Source organism: Branchiostoma lanceolatum, chromosome 3 (genome assembly GCF_035083965.1).
Source record: "Branchiostoma lanceolatum isolate klBraLanc5 chromosome 3, klBraLanc5.hap2, whole genome shotgun sequence".
Taxonomy (NCBI): Eukaryota; Metazoa; Chordata; class Leptocardii; order Amphioxiformes; family Branchiostomatidae; genus Branchiostoma; species Branchiostoma lanceolatum.
Window position 1 is genome coordinate 20,454,769 of NC_089724.1, and position 15,037 is coordinate 20,469,805.

The 15,037-nt window shown below is 39.9% G+C and overlaps 2 protein-coding genes across 6 annotated transcripts in view; both read right to left on the bottom strand.

Moving 5' to 3' along the window:
* LOC136430946 (regulator of G-protein signaling 12-like) overlaps positions 1-6,772 on the bottom strand; it is a 58,675-nt gene extending 51,903 nt beyond the window's left edge. For 2 of the 4 annotated variants that reach the window (XM_066422056.1, XM_066422055.1), the window contains exons 1-3: positions 6,409-6,772; positions 5,773-6,161; positions 3,108-4,722 (exon numbers count right to left, since the gene is read on the bottom strand). In XM_066422056.1, coding sequence (XP_066278153.1) covers positions 3,108-4,722; positions 5,773-6,134 — 1,977 coding nt within the window. In that variant the 5' untranslated portion in view covers positions 6,135-6,161; positions 6,409-6,772. The remainder of the gene's footprint in view (positions 1-3,107; positions 4,723-5,772; positions 6,162-6,408) is intronic. The other 2 variants (XM_066422054.1, XM_066422052.1) reach the window with 2 other exon arrangements.
* A 416-nt stretch (positions 6,773-7,188) lies between these two features.
* Positions 7,189-14,726, bottom strand: LOC136430948 (CDK2-associated and cullin domain-containing protein 1-like). 2 transcript variants are annotated; one of them, XM_066422059.1, is made up of 9 exons: positions 14,481-14,726; positions 13,547-13,673; positions 12,656-12,758; positions 12,123-12,218; positions 11,750-11,852; positions 10,947-11,036; positions 10,370-10,511; positions 9,952-9,995; positions 7,189-9,623 (listed from the first exon to the last, which is right to left on the bottom strand). In XM_066422059.1, the coding sequence occupies exons 1-9, from the start codon at positions 14,599-14,601 to the stop codon at positions 9,583-9,585; spliced, it is 867 nt and encodes a 288-aa protein (XP_066278156.1). In that variant the 5' UTR covers positions 14,602-14,726; the 3' UTR covers positions 7,189-9,582. The 2 variants fall into 2 exon arrangements, with proteins under 2 accessions (XP_066278156.1, XP_066278155.1); XM_066422058.1 differs by having other exon boundaries at positions 13,547-13,691.
* Between the last annotated feature and the right edge of the window lie 311 nt (positions 14,727-15,037).

The window sequence follows — 15,037 nt, forward strand, 5'->3', positions numbered from 1 at the left end:
TGTAGCTTGTGTGTGAACATTCGATCTTACCGCGATGATCGACGGCACGCCTCCTCCCAAAATTAAGCCTGAAACCCTTGTGTAATTTTTCACCGAAAGAGATGTCATTAAACTTAGCTTATTCTACCAAGAAATTTGCCCCTCAAAATGCAGGAAATAGCGTTTCAGAGGGTCTAGATTCCAAAATTTTTCGGGGGAGAATACCCCCCGGACCCCCCTAGGATGGTCACGCCTCCGGCGCGACGCCTCGCGCCTTCGGCGCTCGATATGTTCTTCCCGACAGGAAAATTGAAATGACGGGTAAAAATTTCAGGCTGGCGAGAACACTGTCCTGAAGTATTTTTACTCTGACTTGCAATAAGTTACATAAAGATTTCTAAAAAAAAAGAAATGGGTATGATAAGTTGAAATGCTTTGGAAAACATAAAAATGCTACAACTTGTTGTACAAGTGTTTCTGTCATAGAAGGTTGAATATGAATTCAAACTCCTTATTTCTAGATGCAAATTAGAAAGATGCTGGTAATAATTTAAATAAACAGTGTATCTACCAAAACAGAACAAATCTATTTGCAATATAGATTTGGACAAAACAAAATATCAACTTTTCAATATTGCTTACAAAAACTGCTGAACAATAGTTGTTATAAAGAGTTTTCATTTTTCTTTGTGTCAGTTACAGATCAGACTAATCATTCTTTTCACTGCCACTCTCACTGTTGATCGTTTTGAATTTCCACAACAAAAAGCTATATCACCCAGCACAGCAGGCTGCTTCTGAAGGGAGACACCCAGTTATCATTATAGCCAAGTACCAGCCAACAGGCACCAGTGTATGAATGGGAAGTACCAACCCTCTCACCTCCTCTGGTATTGTAAAGAAGCACACAAAACAATTCCCACAGAATCAGAGACACTTATCATGCTTGTAATAGTCTTACACAGATGGATGTTCCCCCACAACAATAGCAATCCTTCTGATTACAGACTACTTTCTAGTCTATTTGATTGATCAGATTACATTTTCTATGGTAGTCTAGACATTCAATTCCATGGGCCACACATCTTAAAAAAAGTTATTGTGTCTAATTTGTTCATTCTCACAGGCAAATTTTCATACTCATATTTTTCCAGCCAAGGAAACCTGTTTCTGTTGTTAAAATTCAACCAAGTTTGAAACATTGATTAATAGGTTTGGGTAGGTTGATACTACTGTGAATTGGATTGTGCACACACACTCACAGTCACACACTCCATCAGAATTTAATCAACACCGCCAATAAATACATCTTTTAATAAACATAATTCATATTTTACTCACCTAACTTTCTTCACCATTATCGTTACTTTTGTTTTCGTTACTGGACAATATTGTAAAGCTGCAATACCAAAGGTCTCCTAATTTCTAGATAAATCTTAGTGCAGCTGCCTTCTAAAAGTGGGATCCTTCTACATGAGATGTTTGTGGAAAGATTGGAATTTTGTTTGCATGTGGATCGAGTGCTACATTTATAATGTTGACTTGTCCCCAAAAATGGGGAACGGGTTTTCTGCGCGTGAAAAATTTGCGCGTGAAAATTTGCGCGTGAAGAATTTGCGCGTGAAAAAATTAATTTCTTTAAAATGTGTCAGAAAATGTGCAGTATAATTTTCTTAGACAGGAAAATGTGATCCCATGATACAATTTTTCATCTGACACCTGAATTTATGGTTTTAAAACTTTTGATTTTTTAGTCCCTTGGGAATAGGTCCCTTGGGAATAATTAAACTTTTGGGGGCTTGAAACCTAAACATTTGAAAATCACTTGAATCTTTAAGAAATACATAGTCAACTTACTTATATAAGGTTTTGTATTGTAAAATGTAACTATTTGAAGCTTTTCTCCATTCTATTAGCCTAAATTAATCTTTTCTCAAGCAGATTCTTTCACGCGCAAATTTCAAACTTTTTTGCGCGTGAAAACTTAACATTTGAAAATCACTTAAAAATCACTTGAAGATTGAAAGAACAACATTTTGAACTGTAGAATGCAGCAATAAGATACTTAATTCCATTGTGGGTCATCTTATTTCAAGTTTTAAGCTTAAAACCTCAAAAAAGGTTTTAAAACCCTTGGGAGTCAGCTTAGATATTCCCAAGGGACCTAAAATTCAAACCCAAAATTCAGGAAACAGATGCAAAATCATATCATGTGGTAACAATTTTCTGACTAAGAATTTTGTAGTGCACATTTCCTGACACATTTCTTGAACTTTATTTTTTCACGCGCAAATTTTTCACGCGCAAGTTTTTCACGCGCAAATTTCTCACGCGCACAAAACCCCAACCCCAAAAATGTACGATGTAAACAGAAATCATTTCCATCCAGTCTACAGCTGAATGTCAGGAGATAACAGTGGTACTAGTTAGGCAGAAAATGCCATGGATGAACAAATAGCATGCAATTTAAATGGCCATTGCAGGACTTCAGTATCAGTGAGTACAGGTCGTTTTGACTTGTTTATATCGATTAATTGTCTGAGTATGTTGTGTGGATCTAAAACAAACACATTGTTCAGAATAAGATGATAGTTTTCTGATACCAGTATTATGATAATGAAGTAAGAACACCTGTTGTTATCGCTTGTGCATAAAAACCATTGGGGAACAAGTCAAACCTAAGTGGAAGTATTTGCAAATCTAAAACAGGCATCATGAAGTGGCATTGTGCTGTTAGTCATCAAACCTGTAATGTATAAGTAAAACATTTAACAATAGTACTGTAGTGCATCAAAATAAAGGTAGTATTTTCAGTTTTGGATATATTTTGCACTGTGGACCTTGAAATCCCCCAAATTAGCTACTACATGTACTAGTACTAGACACAAAGTTTTGTGCCGAACGATCATTTAGATCTACATAAGTTAGTTGGGTTAATTTGACAACTAGGGAAGATAACTGATATATACCACAGAATGCTGTGGTAGAGCAATGAGTGCCAATGACCCAATATTCTAACCTGTCACAGCAACAATGTCACAGACACATATTTGGATTTCTAATCAAACATCAAACATTATCAAACAACAAACTTACATGTAAAATGGAGGAGGGGAGCCCATACTAACCTTTTGCCTATTGCTGTTGATGCCCTGTGGTCGTGCAGATGGCCCTCGCCTGGGTGGGATGGGTGGAGGACGGTCTTTAATCGGTGAGTTGGAGTCGCTGGAGCTGTAGTTGTACGCGCGCGCGTCTCTCATCTTCCCCACCTGCTGCTGTACCAGCTGGTCCCACATCTCCACGTGCGGAGACGGGGCGGGGGGAACGCGAGGTCTACTCTGGTGGGCCGACTGCTGTCTGGCAGGCCCGTGACTGTTGTGTGACGGATTAGTCCTGCTCTGAAAGCTGGCCTGCCCTTGGTGGCCTCGTCTTTGCGACAAGTTCAAATGCGGAGGGATATCTGCCCTCACACGTGGACTAAGTTTGGAATGTTTTCCATTCGCCAATCCATTGGAAGTTGGAGAGTTTTCCGTCCCCCTGTTTTGGGGACCCTCAGCACCCCTAACTGTTCTGTTCTGTTGTTGTTGGGCATTTGGTCTGCGGACCTGCATCATTCCATACTCATCACTACTCAGATCAACAACATGTACACTGTCGTTGTTTACTCTGTATCCCTCTTCTTTCCAGTAACCAATCCCACTGTCGCTGTTGCTGCTATTGCTATTACTTCGCCTTGGAGGCGCATGGAGGGCATCTTGGTCAGGGAAGGCTTGCCATCGGGCCATTTCGATTTCTCGAGTCAATGTGCCCTCATCGTTCCCTCTCTGATACAGCAGTCCCACTGTACGTAAGAGGGGACGTGCTGAGCGCGGGAACTCCTCGCACCCTCCCGTTTCTGGGTTCGTGGTACACGTTATAGAGAATTCTTGCGCTCTTTGAGCATGGATATTGTGTGCACTTATCTCCGGATCTACCATGAACACGTGGCAAGATGTACCGACATTCAGCGAACGCTCGTCCTCGCTTCCAGCATAACAACTCTCGTCGTCCAGACCTCTCGTCGTGACGAGGCCAAAGAACCGCTTGTCATCTGGGAAGACACCACTGAAAGCTAGTCTTTCCACAGGGTATATGGCAATGGTTTCTCCATTGTTATTCCGCAGTCTTACACTCCCTTCTCTCACTTCCATCAGGACCAGGGTATGTATTCTCTGTTCCATTCTCAACCTCCGTACACAACTGCGGATGTTCTGCATACTCACAGTAGCCGAGTTCCCTTGTCTTGGCATCTCTATAGAGCCAAGGTACCCTACAATGACCCTTAGGAAGCAGTGTTCCTGGTCAGCCTCTATACATGCCACCTCTTCTGGTCTTAGATCTGGAGACATCGCAGGGTTCCAAGCTTCTCCCTCTTGGTCTGATCTCCCCTTATCTTCCTGCTCATTCAGCAATGGCTGACTACGGGATCTCCGTAGATGCTGGTCCCTGGAAGAGTCGTTAAACCCATCATAGTTGGAGGAATCTGATGCCATACCAGACGGATGTACCCTGGGCGCTTTAGGTCTCACCGCCGCAGGAGGGTCCTGTCCATTTGACCTGTTGACTTCTTCAGGTATTTCTGAGGTAAAGTGTGTGACGGGAGCAAGAGGAGACAGGAGTTGTTGCGTCTGTGGGCTGGAAGCAAACAGCGCACCAGACACAATGTCTTCAACAACTTTCGCTGCTCGGCTTACATTAGGATACCTGCAGAAAAAGACGAAGTTATTAAACATCATTCACTGATGAAAGATAGTGGATGTTATCTGAAATATCTGACTAAGACTTTAGAGAATCTATCCAGTTGCTAGATTTATTCTGTAATACATAATCTACCTGGGTGTAGATCTATAACCTTCATATACAATGGTTTAAAAAACAATACATTGTACAGGCAATTATGAATATCTGCTAGTATTCGAAACTTGGTGTAGAGTATGTAGTATCTAGCCAGAAGCACAAAAATAGTGATAGCTGCTTGTCCCATAATACATTTTGCTTCAAAACCTTGGGATGGTGACATGATATTCATTCAATGCACATTGTGCAGAAAAAAGGAGCATACTACTGTGTTTAAATTGTAGCATTTTATCTTATGTACAGACTTCTGATGTTTCTATAGTGAGAATCAAGTGATCATGATAGCTTTCCTTTCCAATGTTTTTGTCCTTTTGTCTTTGTTCTCACCTTGCACAAAAGCTTTTACAACACGATTATTCTTTTCAAAGTCAACAAGTATTTAGCTCGTGTAGACAATTACTAGTATTCTACTGACACAGGATATATCATGACGTTTTAGGTGTTGCTTGTACAAGTTTTGTCCCCTGGGGTTCACTATCACGCTCTTCTCTTTATCATCATGAGTATATGGTCATGGTAAGTAAGACTCTTTTCTATGTGATCATAGCAGAAGCACTTTTGTTTTCTATGATTGTGGTGAAATCATGCAACATGTCTTAAATACAATGTTTGAAAATCTAAGAAAACAAGATATTGTTTCCTAGAAATTCCTCACGTCTTCAGCCATGTCCTGACTGAAACACTATCAACTATCCAAAACAAAACATGTTCTAAATTTCAAGTTCAAACCAAAAACAATGTTGTGCCATGTAAATTGGACTATACATATTTAGATAACTTCCTGTGTAAAGCCACAAACACCACTGAAGTGCCACTTGAAGTTATCCAAATAGGAATGATACAGAGATGTGCAGATTTGTGTTGATATCAAACCTACAAGTGGGGAGGGGGGCATACCTGCCAGCTGACCTGTCCCTCCCAGGTCTACCCGGGCGGGTCGCGAACCACTCGTCCTCAGAGCTCTCGGAGTCGTCCCCGTGTCTCTGGGCGATACTCAGCCGCAGGACGCCCTTACAGCCGCCGATCATCCTCACCACGATCTCGTGCGGGAGCTTGGCAACGTTCTCACCGTTGACTGCCATGACGTAGTCCCCGGGCCTGAGTCCGGCTCGCTCCGCCGGACTGCCCGAGACGATGCAGCTCAACATGCACGGTACCTGTCCCGAGAGGGTGAAGCCGTAGCCTCCCCTGCCCCGGGACACCTCTACCGACTTGAGGTTGGCGGCGGGACGCTTTTTTCTCCGCCTGGGTGCGTGCATGGCTCAGACAAGGGAACAACTTTACACCTGCAGTTGGGAAGCACAACAAGTAGTCAGTCTACAAAGTCCAAACTACAAATCTGTTCAGCATAGTTTTCACGAAAAACAACATCGTGACGATTAATTGTTTTGTGCACACAGGGTCTTGGCATTATCCTGTGTAAACTATATTGTGAATAATCAATGTAATGTGCAATAAATCCGAAATATTTTAAAGGAGAACCAGGTCGTGCTGACGGTTGACAGAGAAACAACAAACACTTAGCCCTCCCACCTTTCAAGTATTAGAGTCCTGCTGGGATCACTCTTGGAGATCAAGTCCTCCCGTGTCCAAGGTCCTTGTGCTCTTCACAGACTTGAACACCACCTGTGAAGTTCTCATCGGGCCTGTGTGCTCCATTTTGGGGGAAATTTCCACATAGTGGGTCAGATTTTTTTCAAGGGACACCAGCCGAGCTGGAGACAAAAGAGTTTGCATTCCGTTTCGTCACATGACCGTAAAGCTAGCTCCGGATTGGTAACAAGTACCTGTGAATGGTGTATTTTGGAACCAGACCCCTCCGAAGAAATAATCAGCCCTTCATGCCACGCGATTCAACTCCCCCTGCTTACAGCTGAAACGTAGGTGCTGATGGAAGCCAAAGGTGAGCAATCCTTTTGGATGTTGTTTACTGAGTTATCTACTGAGCCACTACTGATTTGCTTTTACACTAAAAGGTGATGGCAATTCGCATCCCTAGCGACAAAATTCTGAACTGCAGGATAGATGGCATTGGTTTGGCAAATGTAACGCTACACTGTATCAAGGAGTGCATACGTATTGTCCTTCAATCGAATCCCTGCTGAATTGATTTAATTCCCGAATAATAATCTGTGGGGAAATTTGTGTGAAATGACGTTTAAATGCCTTTTGGATGATCTTCCTTTGTTCATTATTATAAAATAATAACAAAACCAATGCATATCTTGAAAAAATCGTGCCAGTTATTGTGTATGGAATTTAATGACTACCGCAAAAGTGGCTTCAAATATTAATAATAAAGAGACACAAGAATTAGATGTCTAAATCAAATTTCTTTCATGTGAAGCATACTTACAGCAACAGTGAAGAAGTTCATTCACAAATCATTCTGACCAGTCTATCAATACTACATGAATGTAACATACTTTGTATCTGGATCTCTACTGTTCAACTAGTGCACATGTATCTCCCCAATAATGTATCACACAAGTTATAAAGCCATCAGACTGGTGGAACTATTCTGTTTTAGTATACCTTTCCTTGCTGCATTTCTGTCATGGCAAGAGTGACTGCCTGCCCTGCAGTGTGTATGGTAATAATGCCAGGGCCAAAGATAAAAGAAGGAGCATCTTGACAAGGGTATGGCAAATACAATTTTGAAGGGTGTATCACAGACACAAACTGGAACGTTGACACTACTATTCAAATAATTCAGTGATAACTTTAGCAGGACTTAATTAAGGGACAGGATTCCTTTTGTCCATAACAATTGTTGAGACCATTGGACATGAAGTTGTGACCTCCTTCATTTCACAAGGTACTGATATGCAACCATAACCTTTCTTAATGTCTGGTCCAAGGTCAAATTATTGGTAGGAAGGCACTGAACTAAGGTATATCCAGTTATAAACTGGTGTCATCTGGATTCTTTCTTTTTTTCTACAAAACAAAATTTCTATATTTAAGAACAACCTAGAACGAGGCCTAAACAACAACTCCTATCAAAACAAAAATCTCATTTCTTGGTGTAGCAGACAATGTCCCACATATTTAGTAGTAATAGCATTACAAACCAATATGGTAAGTGATCCTGGAATCCAAAAGTAACTCCAAAACCACCCTTGACCTACATTGTAACAGTTTGATCTTGACTCAAAAATGTGCATTTCAATCATCAATCTATTATGGTGAATGCACAATACAGAATATCTGTATGAACACTTCAATACCTCAGCTTTTTTGTCAAAAGTATAAACTAAGCTCATGTTCAAGGAGCAAAAGGCAGAAGTCTGTGATCATATTTGGAACATAGACAAATACATGTATGGAATCAACTTCACCACATATGCCTATTTTTTTTCATTGTGCACCTGTTTCAGCTATATCTGCAATTGTTCCACCCTCATCAGACTTCTTCAATACTAGGTTGTACCAAGGAGGTCACAGGGGGACAACCTCCGTGGTTGTACCACCAAGACATAAAAAAAGGTGTCATGACTTGCATCATGAGTAAAACCCATCATCTGAGCCACCTATCTGTGACGTATCCCTAATGTTAACTTGACTTTGTTTGTCAATGAATGTTTTTTGTTTTATTGGATGTAAGATTGGACATTCTGCCATGTAACGTTAGGTGACTGCTTCTCACACATCATGATTTTTATTGCTTCTGCTTGCAGAATGTCCACATCAGAACATGAACTCAGTGTCAAGTACAGTCTGCAACAATTTTTTAACAAGGGAATAAAAACAATTTTAACCTCACCATTTCAAGGAACCAGGAATTTTTACCATCCACTCTACATGTTGTTTCCAGGTAAACATATCCATTGTCACCTTGATGCATTCTCCTGCCATTTTTGCGAAATCCCACTCTTTTAATGCCAATGCATTGAATTGGAGGGTGCCGATATATGTGAACAGTAAATGTCCATTGTAAGTACAAAAATCAGATAGTCTTCAGGTTAATTTCTACAGTGCTTGGTTGATCTCTTACATGTACATGTGGTTGACAAATAATCCTCTATGAATATTACAAGCGTGGTCAAATGATTATATGGTACAAGAAAATGTCACAGCTGTGACTTGTAAATACAACATTGAAATTAATTCAACTCTGAACCAGAACATTGTTATGTGATGCTACAAGCTTGCAGGAATTGTAGTAGCAGCACAATTACCGGTAAAACTAAACAAGACTGGTTTCTACAAAACATAGCACCTGAGAGCATTTTCACTAAAGGTGTCATATAATAGTCTAAGGCGTGTAGGTCACTTTTGGTAAGCACATACATTTTACTCATGCCAACCAAACAGGTAAATGCAAGGATTTTTAAAGATTAGGCAGTAGGACTGTGCATATACTGTAGCATTATACCAGTATTGCACCCTTTTTTCTTGGTTTCACACCTGCCTCTTATAGCATACTGGTAAAGAAGGTAATAAGGAAAAGAAAGACACAGCAAGATTCCATATTTCAATATATACTATATTCCTCCATGGATTAAAGTTGGGGCTGAGTGGTAAAGGTAATGAATGAAGAGAGCTTTTGTATAGGAAACATTTGCAACTAGGACAGAGTAAATACAGCAACTGGAAGGGTTCAGCTGTCCTCCTAGGTGTGATAATGTGACTCCGCTCTATTGAAACACAAGGCTGTACATGTGGAGTGTCGTAGCACCGCAGCTGGGAATATTTCAAACACTGTTAACAGCTGTTCTTTGGCATGAAGCTGAGAGGTGTTGGTTCTGTAAGGAAACAAAGAAGAAACAACTTCGCATTACAACTGGATTACACATTCTAAAGCTTCACCTACAAATACATAGGATAAATAACAATATTGCCCCAATCTTATTTGTATCACTGATCTCTGTTCTGATTAGCACAAGTAGGCATTTTTCTATCAAAATCAGAAAATACTTTATATGTTTTTCAATCAATGTAATTCAGTCAAAATAGTAGACCATCAATATTCTTGAAAGACAAGTAGATGATTTTAGTTTTTGGAACTTTTAACCCTAAACATCTTTTCCGATCAAATACTAGTAGTTGCACTGAATGAAATAAGGTACACACTTGTTTGCAGTTCATCTCCCGACCTCTTCCTACTTGTCTCTCCCCTGCAAAGAAACAATATGACAATTGTATGTTGAACATAATCTATATCATGACATCGGGACTTTCCATATAGCTTTTCTAACATTTGATTAAGATTTAGACAAAAGCAAAAGAAAACTATCGTAGAAAGATTTATATGTTGCAACAAGCACATTTTTTGAAGCCATGAAAGAGTGCTGAATACTAAAGCATGATACCTTATAGAATTTTTTCTTTCACAACAATAGTGATAATGAATAAGTCTTGCCTATGAATCATTCTAATAATTAAGCAGCATCTACATGTATCACAATGCAGTATGCTCTACTGTAGATTGATCCATACCACAATTCCTACTAATATACAAATGTAGCACATTCCCTGGCAAAACCCTTACCTTCCAAAACCCTCCCTTTCCAAAAGTTCCTGCTGCCATCGTCTCGTCTCCTCCACTATTCTGGGAAGGTCGTCTGCTGATACTTGTGGAAGGACATTGGGAATGAACCGTGCAAAAAGATCTGGATACTGTGGCGCTAAGTCTGTGGGAAAGTAGGTGTGTAAGATTTTATTTGTGAAACACAGTACACATTACATGGTACAGAAATAACCTCAAGGTCACTGTTACTTACATTTGTACCCTTAAGTTCCTGTAAGGGCCTTAAGTTACATGATACTGGGTTTAAAAGTGACTATCAATAACTATCAATCAAAAGAACACAAACCATCTCCATAGTAACTCATGTACACTTTGTTTGCAGTAAGAAAATGACAAAACAAAATAAATCAAATTCAAAATGGAAAAAGATCCTTCACTTGAGATCTCTGTGAAACTAGAAGCAGTGTAGCCTGGTCTCCATCCCTGTTATACATGTAGCTGACAGCTCTTTTTTGTCCTCTCCACAAATAGAGGACAAAAGAGCCTCAGCAGCTATAATAGGCATGGATACCAGGTGCAATGAGCAACAATACTTTACCTGGTTTTAATGAGTGCAGGGTCTTGATAATATTTGCCATTGTTGGAGGTGACACTGCGAATGGCCTATTCTGTGCTTCTTGTAACATAGCTGAAAAGCAATAGTTTATAACATATTCAAGTCATGTAGTAACTCAAAGGTTTACACAAATGGTAGTTCAGGACTAAATGTGGGGAGCTTGTGGCATTCTATCTCGTGCAACCTATGCCAGTATTATCTCAGACATGGGCTTCTATTCATAAGATAGGGTCTGCAGTAGCTTTTGATAGACTCTGGCTGAGATTATAACAATTTGGAGAGGATAAATCTCTCTGGAATTATAGCACTTCAAGGTTTGAAGCTATTATTCCTGTAAAGTATGTTTTGTATGCTGAGAATGCATGATTCCAAGCTGAAGAACGTGTTCTGCATGATTTGGTATAAGAACAATCCAGCATGATACAAAAATAGTGCAAACAGTGAATCACAGCCCACCATGCATGGGTCATAAAAGGACTCAACTTGAGACAAGCCTAATAAAACATACAGTACTAGTGATAACCTCCCTGCAATGATTTTATTTATCACAAAAACAAAAACAAAGCTTTTGATAAAATTGAAATTGATATCAGTTTCCTAGTAGCAGTCTTCTTCCTTTCTGAAATTTTCTTTTAAAAAAAAGGGAAAAAACCTAAGGAAAGAAAACATTTTTAATCTGGACACTTATATCTGACCATAATGAACATGCAAAGTGTTGACTGATTTGATAGCATACTGTGACTTTGGCAAGTTGACAAGGGTATACATATATGTCAGCCACTCACGGAATAACGTGGATATGTGTTGTTCTGCAACATGAAGTGTGAACAGCTTTTGCAGCTCCTCCTTCAGGTCTGTGTTCAGTTTGCTAGATACATAAAAACGATTCTGCAAAAAAACAAATAACATGGTATACAGATCACAATAAATCATGTATTACTATTAGATAGAAGAGCTAATACAATACTTCCTTCCATGGGGAGGTGTCTATTTTACTTGTAATGTCCTGATACATGTATGTCTTTTGAACCAATATTTTATCTAACCTGTGTTATGCAATCTCTCCCTGTACAGGGCTATAAGGGCCCCTCCCTTATAGGTGCCAGCTACGCTCGATTTCATCTACGATCAAGTGTTAGAACGAAATTTGATACTCACCATGTAATTGAAGATAGGTGCAATTCCTCCTAATGCCTGCATGTACTGTGTCATTGCAAAATTGAATCTCTCCACATATACATCTGGGGGAGAACTCTGGAAAGAAAAATATATCTCTAATCAGTTACAAAATGCACATGGTAGACATTTCTGGTAATAATAGTGCAAATCTTTTGAAAATCTATATTAGTGCAAATCAATACTTGGACACTTTTTCCAGTGAGAAATATCTGGAGCATCGGGTATCATTTGTATATCCTGGACCTATAATGTAATCTTACAAAGAATCTTAATGCATGGGCAGGTTTAAAGCAATCTCTATCAGTATGCAACAGGGTCCTACTGTGGAATTTAACTTGGAACAAAAGGTCTTTCACAATATCTCATTTGCCTATTCTTAAATAGTAAGGAATACAGTTTCAAACTCCTTTTTTAAGTGCTACAGGCTCAGCAATGCCATTCAATACCTTCACCCCAGAAGTCCACCTATCTCCAAAATGAAGACTACTTCAAGTACTTGTTTCTCTACCCACCTTGAGCTCCTGTGATACTCTCTGAAGGTGCCCTATGACCAGGCTCATCAGGTCGTTGTACATGCGCTCAGAATGCTGTTGACAAACACACTTGTACACACAGCTGGGGAGGAGGAAAACATTGATCATGTATCAACAAGGATGGGTAAAGATTACCAACATGCACAGCTGAGACATGTGTACAGTTCACAAAAAAACAGGCTATAAAATGTACAGTGGTAACTTCAACTAAGTTTGTCTAATTACCACAACCCTGAAGCAATGCCAGCTGGCATCCTATACGCTATGCACTTTGGCATACTGGATGTTTGGACTTGAATGTTATTCAAACCAAAACTTCTATTTAACAATAACATTCGTTCAGTACATCACAGCATAACTACCATATTATTATATAAGATTGCAGCAGTGAGGACTGCTTCCACTTAGAACTAAACTTTAAAGGGCAAAATCCCGTCTATTATTAGTAATCTCAATAGAGGATGGACTTTGATCACCTATGCGGTCACCGTGGGTCAAAATAAAGACAACTATTCTGAATAATGTTTTCTTGTACATATTAAACTGTCCCTGCAAAATTTGTTTGTCACACTGCAGCAAGTACACCACATACAGCCATGTTCTTTTTCATCAGTACATTCGACTTACTGTTGAAGCATACCAAAACCAATTATCTGTCAACATAAAAAAATGATAAGTGAAAGTTGTAGGGGACAGGGACCTTGTCCCATACATCTATCAGGGGTTTCACTTTCAGTAGCATCACAGTGAATCTGAATTTTATACTTGTCAGACAATCTGCTCCCCAGGGTAAGGGGCAATAGGTTCCCCTCTTGGATCTATCAAAGTTAAACCTGATTTTGACCCAATTTAATAATAAGGCACACCAACCTGTACATCTGTTCATATGAGATGGGGATATAGTCTCCTGGTGTCTGAGTTAGCAGCTGTACAATGGCATTCTCTAGCTTTGGCCAGTACTGCATCTCATACTCCTCCATACTGATGGCACCCATCACTGCAGAGGGAACAATAACTACACTGGCTGTCATTATGACCAAACTATAGGGAACTTTCCAGAAAACTGCAAGGTGTAGTAAGCTGGTTTACACAAGAAGACACGAACACAATGTACAGTCTAAATGATAGTAAGTATTGAAATGTATCTTTAACCTTAAACGGCAAAAGCCCAATTTTGACAGCTCTTTCTTTTATGTTGCACGTAGCAATCATGTTACATTCAGGTCAGCTGAGGCACTAATACAAAAAGAAGTGGCTATTGACAGGATGCTATTGACAGGATGATCCTGTCAATAGTGGACAAATTTGCACTGTTGACAGGATGATCCTGTCCATAGTGCAATTTTTTATTGACAGGATGATCCGTTGGATAGTGTCAATTCTCCCACTATATTCACAAGACGATCCTGTCAATTACAATCCCACTATATAGGTAGGTTATTAGTGTTGGTCAAATGGCAAGTACCTTCCTGGTAGCAAGGACAGTTGTCATTCCTCCCCCCCTAACCCTAGCCTTGGGGATTCCCAAGGGGATACAATTTGCAAGTTTCTCACTCACTAATCAGTCGGCACCATGGCACCACTTCTAAAAAAAAGTTAATATTCAAATTTTGGCTTACCGCGAAGTCTCCTCTATCTTTTTCATCTGCAGTTTTTAACTGTCAGTCACAGCATATTCCTCTCTACACAAACGTTCTTGCTGTCATTGCATGTACTCTCAATCGGAGCCAATGAAACCTAGACATGTTTATCGGCTACATATGATGAAAGTTAGCTCAAGGAGATGGGAACCATTTGTACACACCTACTGGCCGGAGAAGGGAGGGGAGCTTCTTGCGTTCCGCAGGCTTCTGATCGCCCTCCGAATTCTGTGGTTGTTTCACTGACGTCTCTTCTGCACTCTGTTCATCCATCGGTTCTTCCATCTTGAAGACCGTGTTTGTATTTGATCGATCCTTGACCCAAATACCATAAAACTTTCACCGAAACCGTGGGACTGTCACCTAATATTGACAATAGCGCACTGCGCAAGTACAGACACGTGTTGGACAAAGCGGAGTTTCTGAGATTTTACGACAGTTACGATATTACGATACTATCGCAAATTGGGTAAGACTGCCGCGCGGAATTTGAATATGCTATTGGCAGGATCATCCTGTCAGCAGTAGATAGAATTGCACTGCTGACAGGATGATCCTGACAGCAGTGCACATTTTGAAATATAGGGAAGGTAACATTTTTTACCCAAAATTTTCAAAAAATTATATGATAGGAATATCCAAATGAAACTAACATTTCTGTAATCCCTATAGGCCTAGCGGTAGTTCATTCTCTATCTAGCCTGTGTGCCATCCTATTTCT

Excerpts from the sequence above, each read along its gene's own strand:
- LOC136430948 (XM_066422058.1), bottom strand. The coding sequence starts at position 14,601 with ATGGAAGAACCGATGGATGAACAGAGTGCAGAAGAGACGTCAGTGAAA. Across the intron at positions 10,512-10,946 it reads CCTGCACTCATTAAAACCAG|ACTTAGCGCCACAGTATCCA; the intron begins GTAAAGTATTGT and ends ACTTTCCCACAG. Across the intron at positions 9,624-9,951 it reads GGGAGATGAACTGCAAACAA|AACCAACACCTCTCAGCTTC; the intron begins GTGTGTACCTTA and ends GTTTCCTTACAG.